The following is a 27,484-nucleotide window of genomic DNA, read 5'->3' on the forward strand; positions in this document are numbered from 1 at the left end:
GGCCGAGTGCGGGGGCCGGGGCTCAGAGCATCGCTCGGGCTCGGTGCCGCCGCCGCCGCCGGCTCCGTCCCTGCTCCCGCGTCGTCTCCTGGGTCGGCAGCCCCCTTCCCTCCCGCGGACATGTCGTCGCCGTCGTCTGGAGAGCGGTACGAGGAGGAAGAGGAGGAGGAAGACGGCGCCTACGAGAGCCAGGCCAAGCGGCTAAAGCCCAGCGCCGCAGCCGAGGAAGGCGAGATCGAGTACAGCGGCGCGGAGGAGAGCGAGGGCCGGCGGGACAAGCCCCCCGCATCGCGCGGCGGCGGCGGCTTCTCGGGCGGGGTGAGGGACGCGGGGCCGGCGGGCAGGGGGCGGCTCCCCTCAGGCTGCCGGCGGGGGGAGGGGACCCGTCCCGCCCCGCCCCTACCGCGGGCGAGGCCGCGACCGCCCCCGCCGCTGCTCCGCGGGCAGGGGGCCGTGCTCAGGAGGGGTGGGGGGCTTCCCATGGCCGCGAGGCCTTCCCGGGGTCGGGGCCCTCTGCCCGCTTCCCAGGCATGGAGGCGCTTCCGGCGGGGTGGGAATGGCGGGGGCTCCGGGCCGGGTCCTCGCTGCGCTCCGCGCTGCCCGCCGCCGGCGTGCGCTTGTTCCTCCTCGCCCGCGGGCATGGGCCGGGCCGGCAGCCTGAGGGAGGGATGGGTGTGAGGGGTGTGGGTTCAGGAGCTCACGGATTGCCCCTGTTCCGCGGGCAGCTGGGCGCCTCTCGGGGCATCGCCATTGCAACTTTAGTGCCGGCCCTGTTGCTGAGCGTATCTATAGAAACACCGAGCGGGGGGGGCGGCGGCGGGGGCTGAAAGCGCGGCCGAGGGTTCCTTTCATCCTCCGTTCTACCTTTGTGTCTGGCACCACAAGCGATAAGGCTGATCTTAAACCATTGCCTCCTTTTAAAATTAATTTCTAATTCTACTTTCTCCCTCCCACTGCAATGAGCACGATGGTTCACTTCGGTTATTTTTTTTTTTTTGCTACGTACTTTTTTCTCGTGAATTTGCATCTAAGTATCAACGTAGTCTTTGACCCATACATTTGAGCTAACGAGACTTTTCTGTCTACTGTTTGATTCCTTATCTAACTAATTGTCCATCTGATTACAACCATTTTTCTCCTTCATGGCTCTTTCTGTTTCTTACTTGAATAAGCCAAATCAAGAAAGCATTGATTTAATGTCAAAGCTTGTTTTGTGATTTGTTGAAATGAACTTGCTTATCACTGGGATGAGTTAATGAGGGGGCATTTGCTGCTACCATTCTCTATCAGTTAAATCTACTGATAGAGAAGGTGCCTGCTAAATTTATTGTCGTGGTTTAACCCTCTCCTGCAACCAAGCACTGCACAGCTGACTCCTGCCCGGCTGCTGGGGGAGGGAATCAAAAGGGTACAAGTGAGGGAAATCCTGTTCTCCTTTCTTCTTCCCCCACTTCAGATGCTGAGTGGGATTTCATAGGGTCTGGAATATCCCTTAGGTCACTTGGGGTCACTGTCTCGGCTGTGCTCACATGTGGAGACACAGGAGAAACAGAGAAAGCCTTGATTCTTACTCAGCACCAAGGAAAACGTCTGTATTATCAACACTGTTTCGAGCACGTATCCAAAATATTGCCCATACTACTGTGGAGAAAATTAATATTACCTTAGCCCAAAGCAGCACATTATTACAAAAGTTTCCTGATAAACTGTAACAAAATAAATTTCTGAAGAGAACTGTTTCAACTCTCAAGTTTCTTGTGACGGAGCATCATCTCTGTTGCAGTCAAGACTTAGCAATGTGCTCTGTCTTAAAGGCTAGTGCTGAAAGAAATCCTTATACTTGCTTAAGTTATCTGGAAAGTTTGTAATGCAGGAGAGCTGAATGCCATGCAGTGAGTGTTTCAAGTAGAAAGGAAATTCTGCTTTTGCCTTTCCTCTTTTTTGCATCTTTATGAAATCAACTAGTTCTTATATGTCTCTTTTTCTGGGCTCTGGCTCAGAGTGTCTTCATGATGTCTCAGTTTATTCAGGTTTACCCTTCATGGTAAGGACACCATGGGGGATGTGACTTCACCTTTTGCATCTCAACCATGGCATGTGCTGAGGCTTGTGAGTAAAGAAACTGAAACAAATGTGTAGCAAGTCGAGAACATAAGGGGTTTCCGGCAGCTGGTTGTGTCAGTGGCAGTGTCATTGACAATTTATTGGCAAAACTGTATTCATAGATTCAGTGTTGGGGAGGCAGGAGTTGTCTTGATGCTGGAGATGGAACTGGTTTCTTAAGCATAAGCTGTAACATCAAATGGAGATATGAAAAGTGAATGACCAAGTGCTTTTGTTAGTAATTCTATGTGAAGCTTTTAATAGCAAAATGCCAACTTCTATTAAGTTGAATTAGTTAATGTGAATTTTCATGGTTTTTTCTCTTCAACAGATACAAAAATGTGCAGGAAACTTATGTATTCTGTGATGTATCTTACTGATTCCTCTGCAGGGAAATGTTCTCAGCTTATAAAAGTTGTATGTGGTTCAGACATAGAAGATGAAGGTAGGCTGAGAGGAGGGAAGAAATGTAAGTGTCCTGGATTCCTCAGAAGAGAGCAGAAAAATAAGTAGGAGGAACTATAGTGAATGGGGAATTAGGAGGAGAAATGGGAAATGATGGTGAAATGATGATAAGGAGTGTATGATCAGGATAAAGAGTGATGTGAGTCTGGCAGACATATGATTTGTTGGGTGGGGTTTTTTTCTAATTATTTTTTATTTTATTTTAATTGATCTTTCCCTTACAAATGCCCTGAAATATCATCAACTGTACACTCCTGGGTTATATGCCCTTGTATAAAAGCTCTTTTGTGCTAGGACTCCTCTGGCAGATTAGTGGGGTCACCCTCCTGGGCTGTATTTATTATTGTGTCAGTTTCCTGTTCTGGGATTGCTGCATTTGGCTGAAGAAGCCCTTCACGGCTCTATTTTTTTGTTTTGTTTTGGTCTTTTGTTGTTGTGGGGTTTCTTTTGGTTTGATTTTTTGAAAAGGGTGCCTAGAAATCTCTATGTGAGATCCAGAGGGAATCCAACATTTATTTTGCTCTTTGTTTTTCTCTGTTTCTCACTTGTGTGGACACTTCTCGTAAGCCAGAAGTGTACCCTCTCCTTCTCAGCTCATCTCCAGGCTGAGGAGCCAGGAGAGCCAGGAACAGACCAGGATGTTGACCAGGGAAGGAGCAGGTTGTGTTCCTGCAGAAGTATTCAGTAGGAGAGAGTGTGATTTGGAAGAATGACCTTTACAGAAGCAGTGTTGAGTGGTGGTGAAGCCCTGTCAGGGGAATCAGAATTGCAGCGTAGCAGATGGTCAGGACACTGGGATAATGTGGGATAATTTAATGAAATTTTGTGGTCCTTTCAGCTCCATCCCCTGTTTCTCCCTTAAATGCTGGTTCTATGGATAAATGTCATATTTGTACCACCTGTAGCTTTCCCCTCCCTCACTGTCTCTGACATACCTACTGCTAAGCATTCTTGTGAAGTCAGGAAGATCTGTTATCTCTGTTCTTACAGTTGGGGAAGTGAGATGTGGTGTCTGAGTACACAAACAGAGCTATCAGCTGTTGCAAGGTAAAACAGGGATGTGATCTTGCAGCTTCTCAGCCACTGTATTGAAACCGCCTGGGTGCTAAATGGAAAGTAGCTCTCCTTGCAACTCAGTTGCTTCGCGTCTAACACAGGCAGTGTGGTTACAGCAGCTAAATGTAGTGAGTTCAGATCTTCACCTACTTTGCACTGACTTGTCCATTTCTTCAATGAACTCTGTCCTAGAAGCTGGTTTTGAGTAAATGTAAATAATTTTTCCTCCTTTGTCCTCCCTCAAAAAAAAAAAAAATCCAAAACATTACCTTCAGGCTGGTTCTTCTTGCAGTATTTCAGGCTGAATCTCCTGATGATGCTGTGTTGTGTAAGGATTTGGTTTGGGATGATGATTGCTTGGGTTTATTTATTCATATATATTTTTAAGGGTATTCAGATTGTCATGAGCAGAGAGGAAAATAGAATAGACTGTTTCAGTTGGAAGGGACTTGAGACAATGATATGGTCCAAATACCTGACCATTTCAGGTCAAATTCAGAGTTAACAGAAGGGGTCATAGTGCAGGCATTCTTTCTGTAGCAGTTGAAATCGTTGAAAGGACACAGTGGTAGAGATGCATTAAACAAAGAGAAATGATACCTAAACTCCTCATCCAAAACAAAACTGAATTGCCAGGTAACCATCCAGAGTATGGGGTGTGATTAATCTTAACCCCCGTCTTCTGTGTAGCCCTGCCCCCCATGCCCCTAAACCAACCAACAATTAAAAAAGCACAAACCTAGGATATACAAAACTGATACATCCTTCCACTGTCGTGGAACCTTAACTTAGTCTTGCCTGCTTGGTTCTTCTGAGACACTTCCCCCCACTCACCACCAGTTCTGTTGCATCTGTAAAACAAATTTCAGACCAGTTAAGAAGGATGCAGAGAGAGGAGAAAGTTGAGAGTGAATAAGATAATCTAAAAGGTGAGAAACTAAATAAGAGTATATTTAGGTACTTGGCAGAGGGAATATGAAGGAGAAGTGCCATCCTTTTGGCAGTGGGGGGAAAAAGGAGAGATGGAGGAGGTAAATAGTGAAAGACAAAGAAGCAGATGCTCAAAAAAAGATAGTACAAATTAATAGGGCTAATATGAGTATACTGATTGAAAGTGTCTGACTGGAGAGATAAAGGACAAATTTTTGTGCAAACAGTTGGTGAGAAAATTCTGATATGGAGTTGATGAGCAAGACAGGCATTGTCCTAGAGCTCATGATCACTTTCTTCCTTTTTGTAATGGCAAACTGTAATTAGTTGGCAAGAAACCATTGATATGTTTCAAATGTTGTCTAGAGGTATGTAGGTCACAAAAAAATGGATGTTAAGATGCCACAACCATTCTTTGAAGCTGCTTCTGTTGCAGTCTTAGGTATGTGAAGTCACTTGTTTGTACTTCATCTGCTTGGATATGTCAGTGTTTCCCTTTGTGCCTCAGCTTTGTTTCTGGGTAAGGATTTCTATGCTCCTGGTTTCTTTCTTGAAGGAAACCTTTTCTGTCCTTGTTACTGGTCTTGAGCAGGAAGTCTGTTCCATTATCTATTTAAATTAACTACATTTTCTGTCCAGCCTAATGATTTTTCAATAAATCATTACTGAGGTTTCAAATCCTCTTAAGATATATATACATATTTATATATAAATGGTACAGTTGTAACATTGGCTACTCTGTTCTCCTGGCTTTGGTGGAGTGCAAGTGTGGTGTTGGGAGTTTTGCATGGGCTTTTGTGCTCTCATGGGAGCTGAGTTTCTGAAAGACTCCTTTGTAGGCAGAGAAACACTGGTGGTTGTTAGTCAGAGTGTGAGCAGATGCTTTGATGTAACCTTTGTCTGTGTGCCAACTGTAGCACATGTAGCTTTCAAGATACAGGAGCTGTGAGATCTTGGTCGGAATCCTGCATTGTTCTTCTCTGGGGAGAAATTCCAGCAGCAGTTGGATGAGCTGTGAATGTTCTGACCTTAGCTGTGCACTTTACACTCTGCAGACACGTTTGATTTTTCAAGTGGTCTGGTGGTTTTATTTCTCCTCATAGAGGAAATCCAGAGTCATTCTAGATTTGCTTGATACTGCAGCATTGTAGCTGCAAAACTTGTTTGGCAATAAGATGTGTCTGCCCCTTGTGAAGACTTTTCTTGCCCCTGTGGCCCATGTCCCCATCCTTCACCAGCCCATGTGCTCTGTGAATGTTAGTTTGCCGCTTCCTAGCTCAGGACTGATTTGTGCTTGGTTCTTGTGCTGCTGTTCGCTGCTGCTGGCTAGAAACTATTTGGAGTAAAGCACAGACCCTCTGATTTGGCCACCTCAGTGCCTTATTTGAATAAAAGTGGTTCTGAAATTCTCTGTAGGTAAATCTTAAAGTTCGTGGCAAGTGGCCAAGATATCACTCATTTGTGTTTGGGTTTTTTTGCGAGATGGGTGTGTTGTTTTTCTGTTGTTTGTTTTGGGGGAGTTTTTTGGTTTTTTTTTTTATTCCATGCTTCTTGAGCTCATGCACAGGTTGCTATAATGGCAGTTTTGGTTCTTTCTAAATCTCTTGCTAAACCTTGCTAAAAGAATGTCTTCTGTATGGTGTTCTGGGAGAAGGAAATTGGGTTTGGAAAGCCAAAGGTTGCTTTAACGATAACAGAGAGCAAAATTTGTATTTGTTGATATTCTGCAGAAGTGCAAACACCAGTACATGTTCATGTAATTCATGGATAAAGGATTTGAAGATGCAAGTGTAAAAGTCTTAAAATAATTTTTGAGAGAATTTGCACTATTAGAAAGATTTGTACCTACTAGTACCTGCTAGTAGATAAAAATACAAAGGGATGTACATAACAAAGGAACATGAACTGAAACTAAACCAGAAGTTTGAGCTGGGAAGGGGAGGGAGAGAGAAATACTCTTCTGAGTATCCATTCTCTGAAAAGCTTGATGTGATTTATGGAGATATTAGTTCAAAAAGGTAGTAAGTAGCAAGTACTAAGTTGCTAGTAACTATTCCTTGTGGTGAGTCTGCTTCAATGAGTTAATAATTTATTGTATTCATGATGCGATTAGATACAAATAATATTAGATGGGATTTCTTGAGTGTATTAAAGAAACCTAAAAGCAAAATGCATCCCCCTAGCAATAACTGGGGTCTTAAAATAGTAGCAACTGTGCAGGGCAATGAATAATTGATGTAATAATCTTTGATTGCTCTGTAGACTCTAAATAAAGGTGCCTGTTATTTCTTAGAGTAATAGGGTTTACAGGAAAAAGTGGTGGTTATTGTTAGTTTTCTCTTGAAGATTTCCTCAGGTGCTTTTTTCAGCTTTGAAAAGTATGTATGTGGGTTAAGAACATACAGTCTGAAAATAAAATCTCTCTGTAGCTCTGTTCCTTCTGCAATTGTCTAAGCATTTGCAGTTCAAAGTATTAACCTTTCCTGACTCCTTTGATCACTGCTCCTGCTGTACACAGGAGCTGATTGATTCAGGATACAGGGTAACTTATACAAATATCACCAGTGGTATTTTCCCAGAATTGCCAAGTTCTTATTCAAAGAAATGTGTTGCCACTTAAAATGGTTTCTTACCGCAAACGAATAAAATGTAAGGTAAGCTTAAAATATTACACAGCTGATTGTTCTGACATCTGAGGAAGCCTGAAGTGCTGGCTTTTGATTCAAACAGAAGGTCAAATCCTCAATTTAAAGAAAGAAATTTGTAATTGCTCAGTGACAACACTGCATGGAACCACAGGAGTTAAACACACAAGACTCAATTTGTAGTTATCTGGAATGTGTTTTTTTCCTGGCATCTGCAGTTCAAATGGACAGAGAAAAGACGAATGTCTAACAGTAATAGCAATCATTGTGGTTACTTAAATATTGGAGCTCAGTGCTCCTTTGTGCTACAAATGAGAATCTCTCATGTTCCAGAAGATGTTGTGCTGCTGCTTAAGTGAAAAATCAACAAGACTTGATCTGTTAGGTGGAACACATTGATGTAGTCACTAAATTTGAGTACATCAACTTCACGCTGCTGTTACAAATACGAAATTTGGGTGCTGGATATTTGCAGTATATTTTAGTGTGTTATCTATAATCTTTGATCATCCCTCATTATTGGCTTTTTTTTTTTCCTCTCTGTGTCCTAGAATGTTTAAGGTAAATTTCAGCCTTACTTCAGGGTTTTCATGGAAAGATAAGCTGATTCCAGCCCAAATTCTTCAGCTGCACAGAGCTGCCTGTCTGAAAGTAGCTCTGAAAAATATTTATGGTGGGAACTCTGTGTGCTAATGTATAATGTCTGGATCCATTAATAGCAGTCAGCCTTGGGGTGAAAAGAGCCCCATATGTACAGAAACTGTGAGTTTTTAAAAATGTGTGTTCAGAATTAGAAAGGAGGTTGGGTTTATTTCAAACATAATCCAGAGCTGACATTTTCTTGCATTGCGGAGCATTGGAAAAATTCTTAATTTGTGTTCAGTTTACAATGGGGGATGGCCCTTGTTTGTTCTTGCTTTTTTATTCTCCCAGCCTGTCTCAAAAAAATACCGGCATCAGCAAGCAGAGTGTCAGAAATATTTTAGCTGTTGGACATGTCCTAATTTTTTTTTAATGCTTCTAATGAATAGGGTATGTGTAAGACCTCCTGCAATTCAATCAGTGTTAAATGGTTGCTTTTTTTTTTTTAATACAAGAAAAATTCTATGTGTGCAAACAGATTAATTAAATCAGAAAAGCTTTTTATTTTAAGTAGACTTCAGCAACTGAACTTGGCAATCCATTTGGAAAGAAAAGTTAAATTATTTAACACTTGCTTAGATTGTGCATTTAGATGGCTGCTTCTGGACACAGTGTAGTGTCTACCAAGTATTTAATTTTAATTAATGATAGGAGTGTTCCTTGCTCTGTGTTGAATTTTAAAATGTCATTTTGTTGCTAGGATGCCGGGGGAAGTCATCACAAAGTCTCTGTTTCTCCTGTCGTCCATGTCCGAGGGCTGTGTGAATCTGTCGTGGAAGCAGATCTCGTGGAAGCTCTTGAGAAGTTTGGAACCATATGGTATGTCTTTGTTAGGAATAGTTTGGAGAAAGACATGTCATAAATGACCATCATGGGACCTGGGAGTTGTTTTGAGTGAGCAGGAAACCTTAGTGTGATGTTTCCCTCACCAGCTATGTCATGATGATGCCGTTCAAGCGCCAGGCTCTGGTGGAGTTTGAAAATGTCGAGAGTGCAAAGAAATGTGTGACCTTTGCAGCAGATGAGCCTGTGTACATTGCTGGGCAGCAGGCCTTCTTCAACTACTCCACAAGCAAGAGGATCACTCGGCCAGGGAACACTGATGACCCGTCTGGTGGGAATAAAGTTCTCCTGTTGTCAATTCAGAATCCTCTCTACCCAATTACAGTGGTATGTTTTGTCTTTTGTTTATTTTTTTGTATATTCACATAAGTAGCACACATGTTCTTAAATAAAGACAATTCAGTCTCATACAGATGATTTGCAATACATTTGAAGACTTTGGAAGTGAAGGTTTTGAAATGTTTAAGTTGCTGTATGCTTCTGGAATATCTCCAGATGTGTTGCCACAACATCAAGATTGTTATTGAGCCGTTAGGCTCTGAGTGGTGTTTGTTTAAAGAGCAAGGATTCTTTACAGTAGTGAGAGGTTATATTATTGCACTCCTTCTTAAGTATTTCCTTTGTGGGAAGGTGAAACCTTTATCTTATGATGATCAACTCCTGTTTGATGGAATCTTCCTCACTTTTATTTGGGCCAACATATTTTCCTTTTTAGTATTTCAAGTTGTACCATTTATACAGTTGCATCTTAATTTATTACCATTTATTAATGGCACATGTACATGGCTTTTGAAGACACAGGGGTTTTTTATTGTTGTTGGTATTTAAGCATTTATGTTTTATCATGCATTAAATGCTTATATTTTTCATAGGAGATTTTATAGTAGATGTTAAATTGCACAGAAATATTTCAGGAAAAAAATTTAAATTGTGTACTATGATACAAGTATGAGTCACTTTTCTTAAGGATGTAGGATGGTATGGATCAGTCAAAGTGTTTGGGGTGTGTGGAACCAAGTAACTTAATGCAAGCATTAGGTTGTATTTAATGTGCTGTATATTATGAGAGCAATTGACTGCAACTTAGTATTCCTGAAATTACTTCAAGTAGTCAGTTCCACATCATGCTCTCTGCTTCACTGTCTTGAGAGTATCAGCAGCTTTTTGTCTGTTGATTCATCAGTGAGTGATGAATTTTGCTTTTCCTCTCAATTTTCTTTATAGAAAAGCATGCCATGGTATGAGTTGATTTTTAGTGTTTAAAAACAAACCTGCTCTGAGCTGTGTGAACAAATCCCCTGACTGAATTAAAGTATTCTTTGCACATCACTGTAATACAAATTTTGGAAACTCTCTTTCATTCACGAATTTTAAATTTGCCTTGCATGAGCTGCTCAGTTAAAGGTGGATGCTTGAATAAACTGGGAGCAGAAGCCTGGTTCTGGGCTAGGAGAATTCCACGGGAATTCTGAGGATGAAGCCTCTGGCACAGTAGCTCCCTTTTAAAAACAAACAACCCACCCCTAACCTCTTCCTTCCCACTGCCCCCAGCTGTTTCTTTAGCATATACAAAAGAGTGTTGGGAGCAGGCAGATTTCCAGAATTACTGGCAAGCAGCAGAGCTCATTGAAGGCAGCATAGTCACAGCAACTGGGGAGAGCAGCTGTGCCCATAGCAACTAAAAATGTGGTGAGAAAAATACAAATTTTGCATTTGTCCAGTGGTTAAAAACTAGTTAATTTAAGAATGCCTTAGGCAAAATATGCATTATTTAAAAACCCACTCCCAAGCAAAAGAAAACAAAAATCAATGAAATATCCCTACCTCCCCCCCCCGCAAAAAAAAAAAAAAAAAAAAAAAAAAAAAAAAGGCAAGAGAGAGAGACACACACACAAAGCCCAATACTACTTTTTTCTCTTCAAGTTCTTCTTAAATTTGAACTACAGTTAGAAAAAAGAGATGAAAAAATGCAACCAGTTTTAAGTGGCAAGTCTGAATATCTGCAGTAAACTGTTCTAAAATTTTTAAGAGCTTCTTTACTTTAAAAACAAGATAGAGTTTTTGGAGAGACATTAGTCTGTTCAAAGGCCTCTTGTGGCAGAAGCAAAATTCTTCTAAAATTACAATTGTGATCAGCCTCTCTCTCTCACAGAACATTTTTTGGTTTTTTGAGGGCTGTAACATCAAAAGGCAAGAAGTGCAAATTAACTGTAATTAATTCCTAATTGCTTTTCATCCCTAGGGGATAGGGGCTGTTGGTGTTTTAAAGAGTTTTGCCCAAGGTGTCATGTACAGGTCTTTGAAGTTCAGTTTCCCTGTTTCCTTACCTGTGAGCAGAACTTTTTCAGAGATTTGTCTGTTCAAAGAGACTTTCCCACATGCATGAGGAAGGTGTGATGTACCTTGGCAACTGAATTATGATATTCTAGTATGTATATAATACAAGTGCTTAAATTCTTAATAAATAGCCCTCATTACTGTGTCTGGTGAACCACTTGATTGATTTGGTAATATAAAGTAGCTGAATTATGAAACATGATTAAATAATCTAGTTGTGTGTGTGACTGCTGTTTAATGACACTGATAGGGTTTTGAGTAGACCTTGTGTTTTGAAAGACAATTTTTTGGTTTTAATTAAGTGGCTGTGAAGAAATTTTTTGAGGCACAAATTATGAAGGAAAGTCATATGAAAATTAATGTCACCTGGAGCTGGAAAGTTTCTAGGAATCTTTTCTCCCAAACAGGAGAGATGGTGGGTAGCCTTTTGTGCTGCCAGGTGTGCTGTAAATGATCTCACAGGTCTTATTTTTTATGGCTTCAGGCTGTGTGGGCTGTGTTTGTTTTAGTTTTAAGAAATCCACATACCCCCTACTTCTTTGCCTCCCAATTGCTCCTCTACTCTGCAACACATAATAATAAATATTATACCTACTTCCTTTGCTACTTCTTCATCTTGACTCCCAAATAAACCTGAGGATGTACACCAAAATCTTGAAATGATAATTCTGGAGGCATTTGGTTTAGATAAAAAGAAAGGAAGGAGCATAGCACCCGCTTGCTTCACTTGGATGAAAACTGTTGAAATTCTCATTTTGGTCAGCTAAGTTTACATTTTGAACTATTCCCGGTTACTCTCTGAAAAAGAACATGACCTCAGCTGCTGGAAAACTTCGAAATGTGTTACAACTACAAGTGTCACTTTGTCTCTCTGCTGTGGTAGAACTACTGCAGGGCAGTGCTTCAAAGGTAGCAGAGTTTGAGGCATGGATGCAGGTACTGGGTTTGGACACAGCTGAAGATACTTGTTAAACCAGTATTTGCTTGAGTACTTCTTATGGAGGTATTTTCCTGTTTTTCAGATTTGATTGCCTGTAGTATACTGATTGATAAAAATGCCAGTCATGAATGTATTAATTGTAGAGGGCAAAATAAGAAATGGAAAGTTAACAAGCCTTTTCTTTGCTCTTTGGCACTTAAATTCCACTGCAGGAGAATGTTCCTCGGACCATACGTGATTGGAATTTCACATCTGAGTAAATTTTTTTTTTCTTCTTCCTTAGGATGTTTTGTACACTGTGTGCAACCCTGTTGGAAAAGTTCAGCGCATTGTTATATTCAAGAGAAATGGAATACAAGCCATGGTTGAATATCCTTTCTGAGGTTTTTTTTTTTTTTTTTTTTTTGCTGTAGGTTCTTGACTCCAAATGGGTTTAACATGCAAATGTCAGAAAAATAACATGTGGTTTTGAGACCAAATAATTTCTTAATTTCTGTCTAAGACATGGTAACTTCTAATTTTTGTATCTCTATAAGACAAATAGTACTTGCACATATCATCTTTTTAGGAAAATGGTATTGTCAACAGTGGTTGATAACCATGTTTATAGTTCCTCAGGCCTAATAACTGCAGACATGAATTATATCACAGATTTGACAATCCCTTATATGCACCTTTCTACACAAAAGTTTCATGGCTTCTGCCTCTGTTGATACTCAATAAATGGGTAAGGGATTGCAAAGGTGCAGTTTGTCTTCTTCAGACTCTTCTAAAATAGTCCCAGTATGTACTGCTCGTCTTACTATTTTGACTTCATAAAGCAAAGGCCAACTTAGGCATCCCTGACCTTGATTCTTGGGCATCGTGTGTTGAAGAAATTCCCTGCTCTATTATCCTACTGTTTACTCTATTTGCAGCCTTAAGTTGTTCTTGGGTTGAATGTTCAGAATTGTGGTGTGTTGCTGTGGTTTGTGAAGTCCAAAGTCTGATATGATTAAGCCTAAATTTATGAAACTGACAGCCCTCTTCCTAAAGCTTTATTTACATCCATTTTTTAACTGTTATCTGGACAAAATTTGCCAAATTATTTGGCATTATTTTGTGATTTCAGATGCTACCAGTGTGATGGCTGCCTTGATGATTTTCCAGGCAAAGGGAACTACCTAACTTCTATTAAATCAAACTAATTGCTTTTTATCTATATAGAAAACTTGAACTGTGTGTCCTAACATTCAATAATTTGAATTAGTGTATGTGTTAATTTTGTCATAAATGGAATTGTCCCATCAGATGACTTGCACAATTGGGGGTTATTCTTCATCTTGTGAGAGATTAGGGAAGTTGTGGGGAGGGTCCTGCATGCTCTCAGAAACTGCCATCCTTATGTCCTTTGAATTAAATTCTGTAACATGCCTTTTATTGAAAATGAAACCAGCCAGCAACTGAAAGAAAGTTCACAAATGTGAGTGAAGTAATGCAGCAGCAAGGTAAACAGCTGGGGGTGGCAAGGAGAGTGAGCTTCAAGACAAGCCTTATCTGAAAAGTTAAAAAATTTGCTCAAATTTAAATGCTACTTGAAGTACCCATTATTTCTCCTGTTCTGGCCAGTGTCAGTTTCTTATAGGTCTGGGAAGGTTAACTGTCCTAATTTTTAAGTTCCCCAGTGAACCTGCATCACTTTGGAAGAAGTTGTGGTGCAGGAATGTGGTAAAACCAAGGCACATTCTGTTGTTTCGGACTTTTTCTAAAATGTCACTTAATTATATCAAGACATGGTGCAAAAGGTCTGTTCTGCTGCAGAGTTCAGGCTTTCTGACACCATATATTATTGAGTATGGGTGAGGTCATGGGTTGTGATGTGCCAAGGCTCAGGCACATTTTTCTGCTAATCACAAAACTAATCTTGGAGTATGAGAAGCATATGAAATAATCTGGGTGTTGGAGCCTGGTACATGCATCTACCTGTTGTATTTTTTTTAGACAAGATGAGTTTTTGTTCACTCCAAGTCTCTCTTTTAGTTATGTGGGTTTTTTGGCTAATGAATTAAAAAGGGTGTACACTTAATCCTTTTGATGTAAAGTAACTAGTGTGATAAGTCTCTGTGGAGTTCTTGTAGTGTATACAATAGTGAAATACCTGCAGGCTACAAAAGTAAAAAGGCCCTGTCAGATAAAAGGGACGTGAATGAGACACCTGGGGAAAAAGATCCTTAACATGATGTGTATGTTTGAATCAGTGTTTTGTGCCCAGAAGGCAAAGGCTGCACTCAATGGAGCAGATATCTATGCTGGATGCTGCACACTAAAAATTGAATATGCAAGGGTAATGCTTGGACCTTCTCTTTTAATTTTACTCCAAAAAAAAACATATAGTCAAGGCTTAACCTCTTTCACTTTTACTTTATTTGAACAGCCAACTCGACTTAATGTCATTAGGAATGACAACGATAGTTGGGACTACACTAAGCCATATCTGGGCCGCCGAGGTAGGTTCTGATCCATTCTCACTGTAGCTGTTTGACTGTACTAATGCCAGCCCTTCACACGTGGTCAGGCTGTGTGGCAGCAGTCCTTCCAAAGCAGGCCAGTGCTGCTGGAGGCTGTGCCACCGCAGGGAATTAACCCTGAGCCCTAGTGCCCCCTACTGCCGTGTGCTTGAGCCACTTAGTGCAACAAGGAGCCCACACCTCCAAGCACCTTCGCAGTTCTCAAGGACTTGCATTTCTCCAAGCAGCTCTCTCTCTTTGGAGGAGAGGAAACCTGGCACAGACTATTCCTTATAAACTACAAACTTGCACACTGCTTCTCCTTCGAAAGGACTCTTTTCCCCTATGTTGGACAAGGCATTAAGAAGGATAGAGGACTTCAGCAGGCTGACTCTACACTTCATCATGCACCACATCGGCATCAGCAAAAAAAACCCCAAACAAACAAAAAAACCCTCTGAAAAACCTCAGACTTGCAGTTCACCTTGTCTGCATACTGCATGCATCACCACCACAAGTTTTTAAAGGAGGACATTTTCAGTACTTCAGATTTGTATGGGATGAATGACATGATAGACTGTACCCATTCTGTTCAAGTTTGTATGTATGCTGGTCTTATTTCCCTTAAAATTACCACTGAAAATCGAGAACCTACAAAATTAAGAACCTTTTGTTGATATCATTGACATTGTAATCTTTTTATTACTTGCTGTATGTGAGAGTTGCATTCAGACTTAATAATGTAAATATTGTTTAGTAGTAGGGAAGTTCAGTCCTTATATGCAGATAATTGGAACTGAGCAGTGCAATACCAATAACTCCCCTCAGCTATACCTAAGTAATAAAATAGGGAGATCCATAATTGGTACAGGCATACTGTCTCTTGAGTACTCAGCTGTGAAATTCTCAGGGCTTAACTCATGTCAGTGGAAACTATGATTATATATGTACAGTCAAACTGCTGTCTAGCCTAACTCCTGTTAAGTGTTTATTTAAATATAACCAAAAAGCTGTAACTATTGAGTGCAGTGTTCAGTAACCTATGTACAATAATATGTTCAATGTAAAGTTAGAAAAGTGAAGACAATGTGACCAAGATAGAATATCTACTTATCAAAGGCTACATGAGAACCAGGGCTTTGGCTGTCTCAAGAGATTTGCACTTTCAGAGTAATTCTGCAGAGACACTGGGTGTGAAACTGTTGTACAACTAAAAACTTAGGGCTTGGCTTTTCAAAATGAAGTTCTTGTAAAAAGTTAACAAGGGAGCTACCATATTGGTTGCAGCTTCTAGATTATGACTATTTGTATTGGGATTCAATTTTTTTTTCTCAAATTCTTGAGTCAAAAAAAAGGGATTCTGAAGAAACTCAAGGACAAGAAAAAAAATCTAAAGGTTTGAATTTGAAAAACTGAAAGGATTAATTTGACCCTTGTATCTTTTGATCATTGCAGTATTTGGAGGCTGACTTAAAACACTGTGCATCTAAATGCATTATGTAATTGGCCTGCAGATAAGTATGACTGTATGAACTGAAACTTCCCCAAACTTGAGCAAACAGTGGAAAATGAAAAATTTAGAATAGGCGTGGCTTGCTCTTTTCAAGAACTCTGCTCTTTTGTTTTTCTTTTATTACTGTCTCTATTCTCTATACATAAGCACCCTACTACGCATAAGAGGGGAAAAAAATTAGACTTGTATTCTTTCTTTCTTTTCTATCTATCTATCTATCTATCTATCTATCTATCTATCTATCTATCTATCTATCTATCTATCTATCTATCTCAGTCATTACATATTGTATGTAGTATGATTTTTTCATTTACTAATGATCAACATCCATTTATGTGGACAATGGGAGTATAAATTGTTGAATGAACAGTAAAATGTACTTTATAAAACAGGCATCTAGAGCAGTTTTGCTCATAAAGTAATCAAGGAGTTGGGGTTTTCTTTGAAAGAGTTTATGTATTTGTCCTTCAACTCACACTTGCAACAGCACTATTTGGGTTTTGAACATAGTGTGACCTGAGCTGTAGAGCCCTCACTGTAGCAAGGATCTTATCCCAAAGAAATTTCATTCCAAGGACAGACATACCAATAAATCCTTTCAGAATTTCACACCTGCCCTTCAAATGTTAGGAAGGAAATGCATTTTACTAATGATTTCTTTTAAGAACTGTTTTTAGTTTTTTATGGTAATAAATTGCCCATAGTCTTTCTCCACTAAAGTAAACTTCCTAACAAATGCCTGCTGCTGTGAACTCATATTGCATTAGATTGAATGAAATAAACCCACCTGACTTAGTATTCTACTGGCCTTTAGCCAGAAATTTCTAACTGTCATTTGGAGCATTTCTTTTGGTGGTAATACCAGCTTGCTCAGTGACTCAAGGACCTGATGCAAAAACAAAACTAAAAATCAAGGAACCCAAGCTTAAAGAAGGTCATAAAGAATCTTTCCTTGCAGAATTATTTTCAACACAGGTTGGTTCTTGTATTTTAGTGCTTGTTTACACAAGTATTTGTACTGGCACAATCCAGGGGCTTGGTTCAAGGAAGGAATAAGCATGGAGCAAGGAGAGACATGCACCACCACGAGGATGAAATATTTGTCAAACATTTTTCACAGAATTCTTTATTTGAAGAATGTGATTCTTGGCTATATTTTACTGTGGACAGTTTCAAAGCACTTAGTTCCACAGATTGGAGTTACACAACTGATTTTTCTGAGAGATGATTACGTGTACAGTTTAAATGCTCAAAATACTTGATCTGACTGCTCATTTGCTTTTTAGAGCCAAGAACCAGAGCTGTTATCCTGAAAAGGGAGTGGAAAAGTAAACTTGACAACAGTAATCTTTCTTCTGTATATTTGAAAGTATTCAGGACTGCTCTCTCTTCAGATTTTACTGCCAAAGTAAATATCTGACTTGGAACCAGGCCTCGAAATCCTGAACAGAAAGGGCCACATGTATTTTCATCTACCACTGTTGTGTAATCAAATAGTTCCTGTTTTTGGGGAAACTACCTCCAACTGCACTGGGCTGGAGTTACTCTTTTCAGCAGTCATACTTAAATTTCCTGAGAATTGTTGTAAACTCATAAATAACTTGCCCCATCTTTTCAATGTGGCTTTTTTTTTTTTTTTAATTGTCGGAAAAGGATTGTTGCTGACAACAAAGAAATCTGGAAGTTTAGATTTTATTTTTTGTCATGCAGCATGGATCTGATTGGAAAATACAGCTTTGGCTGTGAGGCACTGCTTCCCTCCATTAATGTAGACCCCTTGCTTAACTTTATATTCTAGAGAACTGGGTTTTCTTAAAGGATTGACTGTTGTGTAAGTGCATTACTCAGTGATGCTTTCCCTCAGTTGAACTGTTATGTGCTGCTGGTAATGCCACAATGTACAATCCTTTCAGCACACCCATAAATCAGTAGGTGTTCTGTAAATATATATGTACACATATGTAATGCTCTCTGTTTACTGATTATGAAACCATGTAATACAGGTTGTTGTTGGCTTATGCTGAAACTTCTTGAAAGAAGCCCACTTTGAAAATGTGTTGCTGTTGAAGCTAATATTATGATTCAGGTACTGTCTTTCAAAAGTACTGCATTTCAAATTTGTTTTAAGAGACACATGGGTAAATCCTGCTGTATGGTGTTTTCTATACTAATGTGTGATGTCTGTTTAGGAGAACTATTGGGTATCTCCATAAACTTTAAATGTCTGCATCTCCTCATTGGCCACTGCCCCCAATCAACTTAAGTGCAATTTGTTATACAGATGGCAGTCTTTTAATTTTGGTGTCCCAGGGCTCCAGCTTGTATTTTTAGACATAGAGTGAATGAGAAATCATTTATAAAAATAACAGGGACTCAAATTACTTTTTCACTTCTTAACTAGAAGCTTTGTGTCTTAACTGGAGAAATCAAGTGCTTGGTTGTGCATACTAAACTGATTTCTTTCCCTTCCCACGTTAGACAGAGGGAAGGGCCGGCAGAGACAAGCTATTTTGGGAGAGCACCCATCATCCTTTAGACATGATGGCTATGGTAAGTATCATGGTATTACAGCTGTTTATGACTTCTTACATGTTCTGAGGAATTCTAAATATTTAATCAATGCTTGGCTGTGGTTCCCTTCAGCATGAGCAGTTCACCTGCAGTGCTGTCAGTCTGCCTGCTGAAACACTGCTGGTTCAGTGAAATCCATGTGCACTCATTGCCTCACCCCTTCTTGTCACCCAAAGCATTCAGCTCTACAGGTTTATTCCTTGGAAGAAAGTTTCCTTTCAGTTGCCATCACCCTGGCAATGGGTAGAAAATGATACCTGAATTGGGAAAGCAGTTTTCTTCTAGAAAATGGCAACATAGTGTAATCAGTGATAGGTTACAACAGAGAGCTCTGATGCTTTTGCATGCAAAGCTATGAATTGTTGGCATCTGCACTTCTGATTTAGGTGATCAGAGAAGGAATGTGACTGTGCAGCTATGTGACTGTAGAGGAATGATGTTTTGGAATTGGTGCTATAAAGTACTGTGTTTGTTACCACTGCTCTCTGTAAGGCAAGGTTTGCTGTCACTTGCACGTGCTGAGCAAAGACCTCAGGGTGGAGAAACAAATGTCCCCACATCAGCTGTCAGGTGCAATGTGATTTGTTTTGCCTTTCTTTGCAAAGATATTTATGATATTTTACAATGTAGGTTGACATCCTACCTACTCTTTCCAAAGGTTCTTCAAATCTCCAGCATTTTCAAGTCCCACCTTGATTCAGTGATGTTCTTTTTTATTCTTCTGATACATCCTTCTACCTTAAGTAATATGTCCATCTCCTCCTATACGACTCTTTCCCTGTCATTACTGCTTTTTGCTGGGAAAAAAAGACAAAAGCTTCCTTTTATACTTGGCTTACGTGAATTTCACATTATTTTTGTCTCAGAAGAATGGATCCTCCTCTTGGTCAGTAATGCTGACATTTTCTATGAACAGAGGTATTGCTTACTAGTAGCGTCTCATCACTAAAAGATAAAAAAAAAGAAATTGTCTATTTCAGTGAAACTTGTCACTTTATCTATAGTGGAAAATAGGAACACTTCATTTTCCATTAGTGTGGAGGCTTAAGTATTCCTGTTTCTTCCAAATGAGCATTTTGTAGAAAGGCAGGCTTCTTATTTAATCTCATGTCTCTGGGAAAAAGAGCTGTGTCATCTCCTGACCTCTGTCTCACTCCTTTTGGTTTGTTATCCTGACTTTGTAATATTCTTTCTTGGTGCCATGTAGCTCTGTAACTATATGGGAATATTTCTGAATGTCGATTTTAATTATTTCCTCTGATAGGTTTATGTTCAAATATTTTGCACGCTGCAGGGAAGATAATGATTTTTGTAATTACTGGAGTATCTTTTTTCAGCAATTGCTGTTACCTTCTACCCCTCCTTCAAATATACATTATGTATGTGGGCTTTGATGCATGATTAAATAGTGCAAATGATTTCAAACAACATAAAAACATGGTCTCTCATCTCCTTAGGCTCCCATGGTCCTTTGTTGCCCTTGCCAAGCCGGTACCGAATGGGATCTCGGGACACTCCCGAACTCGTTGCTTACCCGTTGCCGCAGGCATCCTCCTCTTACATGCACGGTGGAAATCCTTCTGGGTCAGTTGTCATGGTTAGTGGGTTGCATCAGCTCAAGATGAACTGCTCAAGGGTATTCAACCTGTTCTGCTTGTATGGAAACATTGAGAAGGTAAGGCATAATTGATTAGAAACTTGGAAACCACTATAGTTCTTTCAAATGTTTTGGAAAAAGCCTGCCTGAGGTTGTCTAAAAATATGTCCTAATGTTTTATAAAACTATTGGTTGAGCTCTTTGTTGCAATGCTTTTTTTTTTTTTTTACCTTATCTGTCTTAGGTGAAATTTATGAAGACTATTCCGGGCACAGCACTGGTTGAAATGGGTGATGAATACGCTGTAGAAAGAGCAGTCACACATCTCAATAATGTCAAGTTATTTGGAAAGAGACTCAATGTCTGGTAAATATGTTTTATCAGATTAACAGTCCACCAGTGGGCAGATGGAATGAGGTTTCAAAGGGACAATATCACACTACTCTGTTATCGTTGTTGGAGTCATGATTTCCAATTTGCGACTCTTTATTTTGACTTTCAGCTGAAGGAGGGTGAATTTAGGTCAGATATTAGGAAGAAGTTCTTTACTGTGAGGGTGGTGAGGCACTGGCACAGATTGACCAGAGAAGCTGAGGATGTACCATCCCTGGAAGTGCTCAAGGCCAGGGTGGAGGGGCATTTGAGCAGACTACTCTAGTAGAAGCTGTTCCTGCTCATGGCAGGAGGGTTGGAAGGAGATCATCTTTAGGGTCCCTTTCAACCCAAACCACTCTAATATTTATTACTATTTATAATTTTATTTATTTACATTCATAAAGCATATTGTCATTACATGGATTGGCCAATGATAAACTGTATTCCCTAATGTGTTTTATCCATTCTTTCTACATTTTTTAAGGAAGGTGCCAAAATCAACCCATCATGTTCTTACTTGATATATTTCAAATTATTATAAAGAAACACCAGGTCTTTTCTAATTAGATAATAACCTGCAAAGTATGATAGCCCTAATTATTTAAGAAATTTTATCCTTAAATTCCAGTGTTTCCAAGCAGCACTCAGTAGTTCCAAGCCAGATATTTGAACTGGAGGATGGCACGAGTAGTTACAAGGATTTTGCCATGAGCAAGAACAATCGCTTCACCAGTGCTGGTCAAGCATCCAAGAACATCATCCAGCCACCCTCCTGTGTGCTGCATTATTACAATGTTCCCCTGTGTGTGACTGAGGAAACATTTGTAAAGGTAAGCACTTGGAGTGATTGACATGCAGTGCTCTCTGGGCCCTGTCGTGGTTTTTCCTGGTGCTGCTTTTAAAAACAAGTAACTGGGAGGCTTGTAGCAGAGCCACTGGAAGAGATCTGTTCCTTAAAATATATTTATAGCCCATCTGGATATGTTTACAATTCTGGAGTTACTGTCTCAGTTTTATTTATTTATATTTTTTTTAACGTGAGAAACAAAATCTTGAGAATAAAGTTGAGGAGCTTAATTTGGGGTTTTTTTGGAGGAAAGGGAAAAGACACAAAGCCAAATACACGAAAGTTAGGACTACAACTCACAAAGGATTTACTGACTCCCTGTAATGACTGCTATGATGTTTTGGAATGGAGACAAGCATGCACCTAGAACCTTTGGCACAGTTGTATCCTAAAGGAACTCTGGATGCATAAAACATGGAATATTGGGCCTCTTTAAGTGGAGGCAGTGGCAAGATTGCTGACAGTTCAGTGAGTTTTTTTTCAGTTCAATAAAATAAATTTTTCCAACTCTGTCTGAAAGTGAACTCTGGTTCACAAGTAGTGTCCTTGTATCACCAACTTCAGTGCTACTGTATTGGAGTAGGAATGCCAAAAAGGAGAAGTTGTTATTATATTAATATGTTTTTGGAGATAGCAGTGATATCACAGATACAGGCGCCTTGTTTTTTATACTACAGAATGGTATTCTAAAGAGTTACCAATCTAAACATATTTTTTAAATGATTTGCCATAAATTCTTGCAAACTCTCTTAAAAAGTCAGAATCTTCCTTTTTGTGTGTCTCTCCCAGGAACTTGGAATTTTTGTTAATTTGTTTATGTGCACTTTTACTGGAGTTTTTTATCTTATTTTATTTTTGTGACAGTTATGTGAGGATCATGAAGTTCTCAGCTTTATTAAATACAAAGTGTTTGACCCAAAACGTAAGTAAAATTTGACCTTTTTGGGAAGTGCTTTGATTCCAGTTTTGATCTGAGTATCAACTGTCAGATGTTACTGATCCCCTCCTTTCCGTTTTTGTTCTCATTTTGACAGCTTCTGCCAAAACACTGTCTGGTCTGTTGGAATGGGAATGTAAGACAGATGCAGTGGAAGCTCTCACTGTACTTAATCACTACCAGATAAGAGTCCCAAGTAAGTAAATTTTCCTGATCTTACTGCTGGAATTTTTTTTCTGTGGAGAAAGAGTTGAGGGTTCTGGTAGCCACAACAATGATCGGAGGGCTGGAGCACCTCTCCTGTGAGGAAAGGCTGAGAGAGCTGGGGTTGTTCAGCTTGGAGAATAGAAGGCTCCAGGATAACCTTATGGTGGCCTTTCAGTGCTTTAAAAGTGAGCCTATAAAAATAGGGAGAGTGACTTTTGACAGGGGCAAATAGTGGTAGGAGAAGGAGTAAGGATTTTAAACTCAGAGAGATTTAGGTTTTAGATATTAGGACGATTTTCCTGACTGTGAGGCTGGTGAGGAAATGGCACAGGTTGCCCAGAGAAGTTGTGGATGCCCCATCCCTGGAAGTGTTCAAGGCCAGGCTGGATGGGGCTCTGAGCAACCTGGTCTAGTGTGTGGCATCCCTGCCCAAGGCAGGAGGTTGGAATGGGATGATCCAATGAGACGATCCCTTCCAACCAAACCCTTCTGTGATTCTTTCACAATAAATACAGAGTAATCTGCAATGTCTTGAACAGAGGATTCTTTAAGTTACTCAGCTCATTGCTCTCAATTTACTACTCCTGTAGCACTTTCCCTTTGAAGCCAGAAATTGTGAAGCCAAGCTGAATTTAGCTCCAAACTAGCAAGAATAGAGTGGGGTGAGTTCACCTGCTAAACAAGTACACAATAGGCCAGATTTGCACTGAACAATTAAGATAGTTTACTGAATTAAATGGACTCTTTCCAGGTGTTCCCAGACATAATATTGAATCCAGGCCAGTGTCTAATATTATTTTAAACTACTTCCTCCTAACTGTTATGAGTTTGTCTCCCTGTGAAGTGTTAACAGGTTAAATCTCTTATATTCCCCCACACCTTTGGTCCACCTTATTCATAACAGGCCTTAAGGACAGGATATTTTTGAAGATAGTATGGATAGCACACTGTTCACAATTTCAATTTTATCTCAGTTTGGAGAGGTGGTAGCAGCAGAAAAGCTTTCTCTTTCAATTGAAAAAGGCAAACCCCAGTGGACGTGTGAGTGTGCGATACACTGAACTGGTGAACGTGCCAGGTTATGGAAGGTGGATCAGCAGGAGAGCTGTGCCCATGGTGTGTTCTGTCTTGTCTCCTCACAGATGGCTCCAACCCTTACACCTTGAAACTTTGCTTCTCTACTTCATCCCATTTATAAAGAAGGGGACAGCATGTTAAGAGCTACGTTCACCTGGATTTGCAAGTTAAAAACTACACTTCGTTCACAAAGCTCTAAAGTGGTTGTTCTAATGTTGCCTTGTTTCAACTTAATTCTAATATCTTTTATCTTGTTTTATAATAAATGGATGTTCCTTCATAAATACAAACCAGATTTTTTTTTTATTTTTGCCTCTGAGGAGTACATGTTGTAAGCTTACTACAAAGTTTGTATTTTGTTAGTGTAGTAACTTCAAATGTCTAAAGAAGCACCAGTAGGATAAACAAGATTGTTTCTTTTCAAAAAATGAAATATATTTGCATTTTCAAAATGTTAAAGATTAGCAAGTATTTTTCCATTTGTAGTCTTAAATTGGCAGATAGAGCTATTCTAGCAGAATTTTAAATGTAGAACTTGTTTTTCAATATGTTAAGTAGTGAAGTATGTTGCAATACTAAAAAGAAGCTTGTATTTATAAAATGCTTTGATTGGATTAATGTTGCACATACTGAATTTTTAGTAGTACAGACTTGATTTATAGTTTTAAACAGAGCTAATGTAGAAAATTATTAAGTATGTACACGTGTATGGTATGAATTCATACTTATTTAAAGTGGTTTTGGTTTTTTTTTTGTTTTTTGGGTTTTTTTTTAATCCTATTTTCCATTTGCATTAGCATGGAAGGATGCCATCTACAGCTAGTCCCACCGTAGGGGCCTTTTAAAAATTAAAATTGCAAGCCTGTATCAATGTGTTCATCCTCATTTTCCATGATTTAAACTTAAATCTTTGGTGTTTAGCAAATCCTTTTGACTCTTTTTTTAAAGCAGTGGTTATGACATACTAAATGGTAAAAGTCATGGGGGGAGTGACAACATGGATCACAATAGAAACTAAGGTGGTAAAAGTAGTTAAAACAATAAGAAAGCCTGCACCATATCCTTTCATACCTGGACAGTTAAGTCAACGTTTTCTTCTGTCTGATTTACCTTAAACATCTTTTATGACCATGAAAGAGTTCATTGAGTGAATAGTCTTGGCTTCTCTGTAGTTTAAGATGAGGCAATCTCAGTGGGATTTAGGTAAAGTAACTGACTGTGTGATGTGAGATTAATGAGGTGAGAAATCTTTCACTTTGGAGAAGATGTTTTGTTCTGTCCCAGTACTTTGAAACCTCTCTTCTGGAACTGGAGTTGTGTCTTGTTTGGGCTAAGCCCCCAGAAAGAGGAATCCAAGCAGTGGAGTCTGGGAGCTGTTATCCTAGGCTCTGTGTGTGTTCCCCTTTCTGAATTTGCAGTGGATTGCTGAGGGCTTCATTCAGTTCTGCTCTTAGAAGAGAACTTACTTTATCAGTTGTTTTATGCTTTCTCCTACAAGTTCTTTGCTCTGTCTTTATGGATTTTATCTATATCCATCCTTTATGCAAGATGATTTCTGCAGAGTGCTTGTCCTTGAGAGGTTGTGTTGTAGGATGTTTACAGGCTGTGAGCATTGCACATCTTTCAATAGACTGGATTTTCCCCATTCTCAATTTCAAGGCAAATATTCCTTATCACAGAAAGGAAAATGTGTCAGATGTCCTTCAGGTTTTCTCATCAACAGTGATTCATTTTTGCCCCATCTACCTCCATTTTGTTCATGCTTTAGGTAACAGGTGTTTTAGGTATTCACATCAGGCTTTTAATATGTCTGAACTGGGAACTGAAAACCAGCTGCTCTTTGGCAAGTCTTTCAGCACAGGGTTTGGAATAATCCCAGCCTCCTGTCTGTGAGGTAGCAATGAGACTTTCATTTTAGGGGCACTGCTGAGACTCTTTCAGCTAGAGTGCTCTTTCCTCAGAAATTGCTTCCAGACAGCTCCAGCACAGAAGTCACATGCCATATTTTGCTGCTGGTGAAATGCTCTGTGCTGCTTAGTGTTTTAACTGTAAAAGATCTCTCCCAGTCTCTCATTTCTCTTTTATCACTTTGAATGTTCTGTGGAACCCTGTTTCTTCTGTCACAATTTCCATTGCTAGTTGTGTTAATGTAGTTCCAGAAGTCGTTTGTAGTTGAGCATTAAAAATAGTCTGTTTTCAAATTGTAGTGTGGGATGAGTGACCCTTTAAACATTCAGGTTTCATTAAACAAAAAAAAAAAAAAAAAAAAAAAAAAAAAACCAAAAAAAAAAAAAACCAAAAAAAAAAAGGAAAAAAAAAGAAAAAGAATGCACTTTAATGTTTTGGTTTCCTCAGTGGATCACAGCATTCAGTGCCTAAGATGTTCAGGTGAAAGGCATCTTTCCTGTGTCTTCCCAGATCAAATGGAGCATGGTTCTGGGTGCATCATAGAGGAATTGATAGCAGCTGGAAGGCCCATATGCAAAATGAGTAGCATGTAACATGTAAGGCAGAAAAGAGAGGAGAATGAAGAATTGTGCAAGCTTCTTTCTCTTATTCATGTCTTCATGAGAACAGGAAAGATTTTTTGTTGGTGTTTTGCTGTTAAAAGAAAATAATGTTTTCTCTTGGACCTACAAGAGTGGATGCTTGTCCTCAGGAAGGAATGAGATTGATCTTCTTTCACACATGAGGTCTGTGCTCCCCTTTAATCTTGCTCTTTAGAACAGAGCCCAAACAGTGGGGCAGGTGGAGAATCAGTTGCTCCAGAGGGAGTGAAGTTTGTCTCTCATTTGGCAGTGGTATTACCATACTTGTTAGATTAAAATTAAACCTTCAAGGCTCTTAATGCAGGGTTTTTTCCTGTCTCTTTTGCCTAAGTCACACTTGCAAAACATTGAACATTGCTATGCACGTTCCCTGCTTGTAAGCAGCTGTCATTCACAATGTAATTTCTTCATGTCTGTCCCACTCTTTGTTTTGTTGGGTTTTGTTTTTTGATGATGTTTTGTTTGTTTTTCCAATTGATCACCTTTCATTGGGGGTAAAGATGTGTTCAGGTGGATATATGTTCCTCTTCTCACGATACTCTAATTCTTGTTTATATTTATTTTTCCTTATATGCAAGAAGTGTGAAGAGTTGGTTTTTGACTTTCTATACCACCACAGCAAGATAGAGTGTATTGCTAGCGTGATGAAAGAGAAGAGTTAAAAAAAAATGTGGAGGTCGTGTTTGGGTGTCTTGCTTTGTGAAAGGAATGATATAACTGGATGTGGTGTCACTAAGTCTGTCTTTTAGAAAGGGATAATGTTTGGGGCAAGCTGGCTTGTTACTGGCTAAAACCCTTTTGTTGTAATTAAATGCTACTTGCTCCTTTTCCTGCTGTGTGTTTTCTTGTGAACACCTCTTGAACTTGTTTGAATGTGCTGGTGGCTTAGCAGGAGATATTCAGTCTCTTCTGTTAAATAATGCATCAAGGTCTGGGAACATGAACACTTTTTGCTCAATTATTTTTTTCATCTCAGGGATGTGTTTAAACATATTTGGGATTCTTTTGTGTGTTCCTCTTTTTTTTGAAAATACCTTGCATTCCCACATCTGTAGCTACCAGTGGGTTTTTTTAGCCATCACAGGGTTTTGTGTCTATTTTATGTCTAACCAGTCAGATAGAAGTATGCTGCACGACTGGCTTGTTGTGAAATTCAAATATCTTCTCAGATGCACCATTAATATTGACACTTGTGGGGAGAGGTGGTCAGATGTGCTTGCTCCTGTGATAATGTGATGTTTTTAGGCTGCCGTTTGGTTTCCTTAAAACGAGAGTCAGATAAAAATAACCAGAAGCAAATAGGTGTTCAGCATTTTGGGGATGATGAGGCCCCCCAAATTCTACTGCTAAAGCATCTGATTTGA

General features: G+C 39.5%; 1 protein-coding gene across 1 annotated transcript; it reads left to right on the forward strand.

Moving 5' to 3' along the window:
• On the forward strand, positions 1-25,459 carry HNRNPLL (heterogeneous nuclear ribonucleoprotein L like). The gene is made up of 13 exons (XM_030235585.2): positions 1-318; positions 8,542-8,660; positions 8,774-9,011; positions 12,245-12,330; positions 14,188-14,284; positions 14,375-14,447; positions 18,439-18,510; positions 19,989-20,206; positions 20,373-20,494; positions 21,132-21,333; positions 22,215-22,272; positions 22,385-22,483; positions 23,637-25,459. The coding sequence occupies exons 1-13, from the start codon at positions 121-123 to the stop codon at positions 23,690-23,692; spliced, it is 1,638 nt and encodes a 545-aa protein (XP_030091445.1). The 5' UTR covers positions 1-120; the 3' UTR covers positions 23,693-25,459.
• The last annotated feature ends 2,025 nt before the right edge of the window (positions 25,460-27,484 follow it).

The sequence above is a fragment of the Serinus canaria genome, chromosome 3 (assembly GCF_022539315.1).
Source record: "Serinus canaria isolate serCan28SL12 chromosome 3, serCan2020, whole genome shotgun sequence".
Lineage (NCBI taxonomy): Eukaryota > Metazoa > Chordata > Aves > Passeriformes > Fringillidae > Serinus > Serinus canaria.

Coding starts and splice junctions, on each gene's coding strand:
- HNRNPLL (XM_030235585.2), top strand. CDS start 121: ATGTCGTCGCCGTCGTCTGGAGAGCGGTACGAGGAGGAAGAGGAGGAG. Junction 12,331..14,187: donor GGAATACAAGCCATGGTTGA/ATATCCTTTCTG, acceptor CATGATGTGTAT/GTTTGAATCAGTGTTTTGTG. Junction 20,495..21,131: donor GGAAAGAGACTCAATGTCTG/GTAAATATGTTT, acceptor CTTAAATTCCAG/TGTTTCCAAGCAGCACTCAG.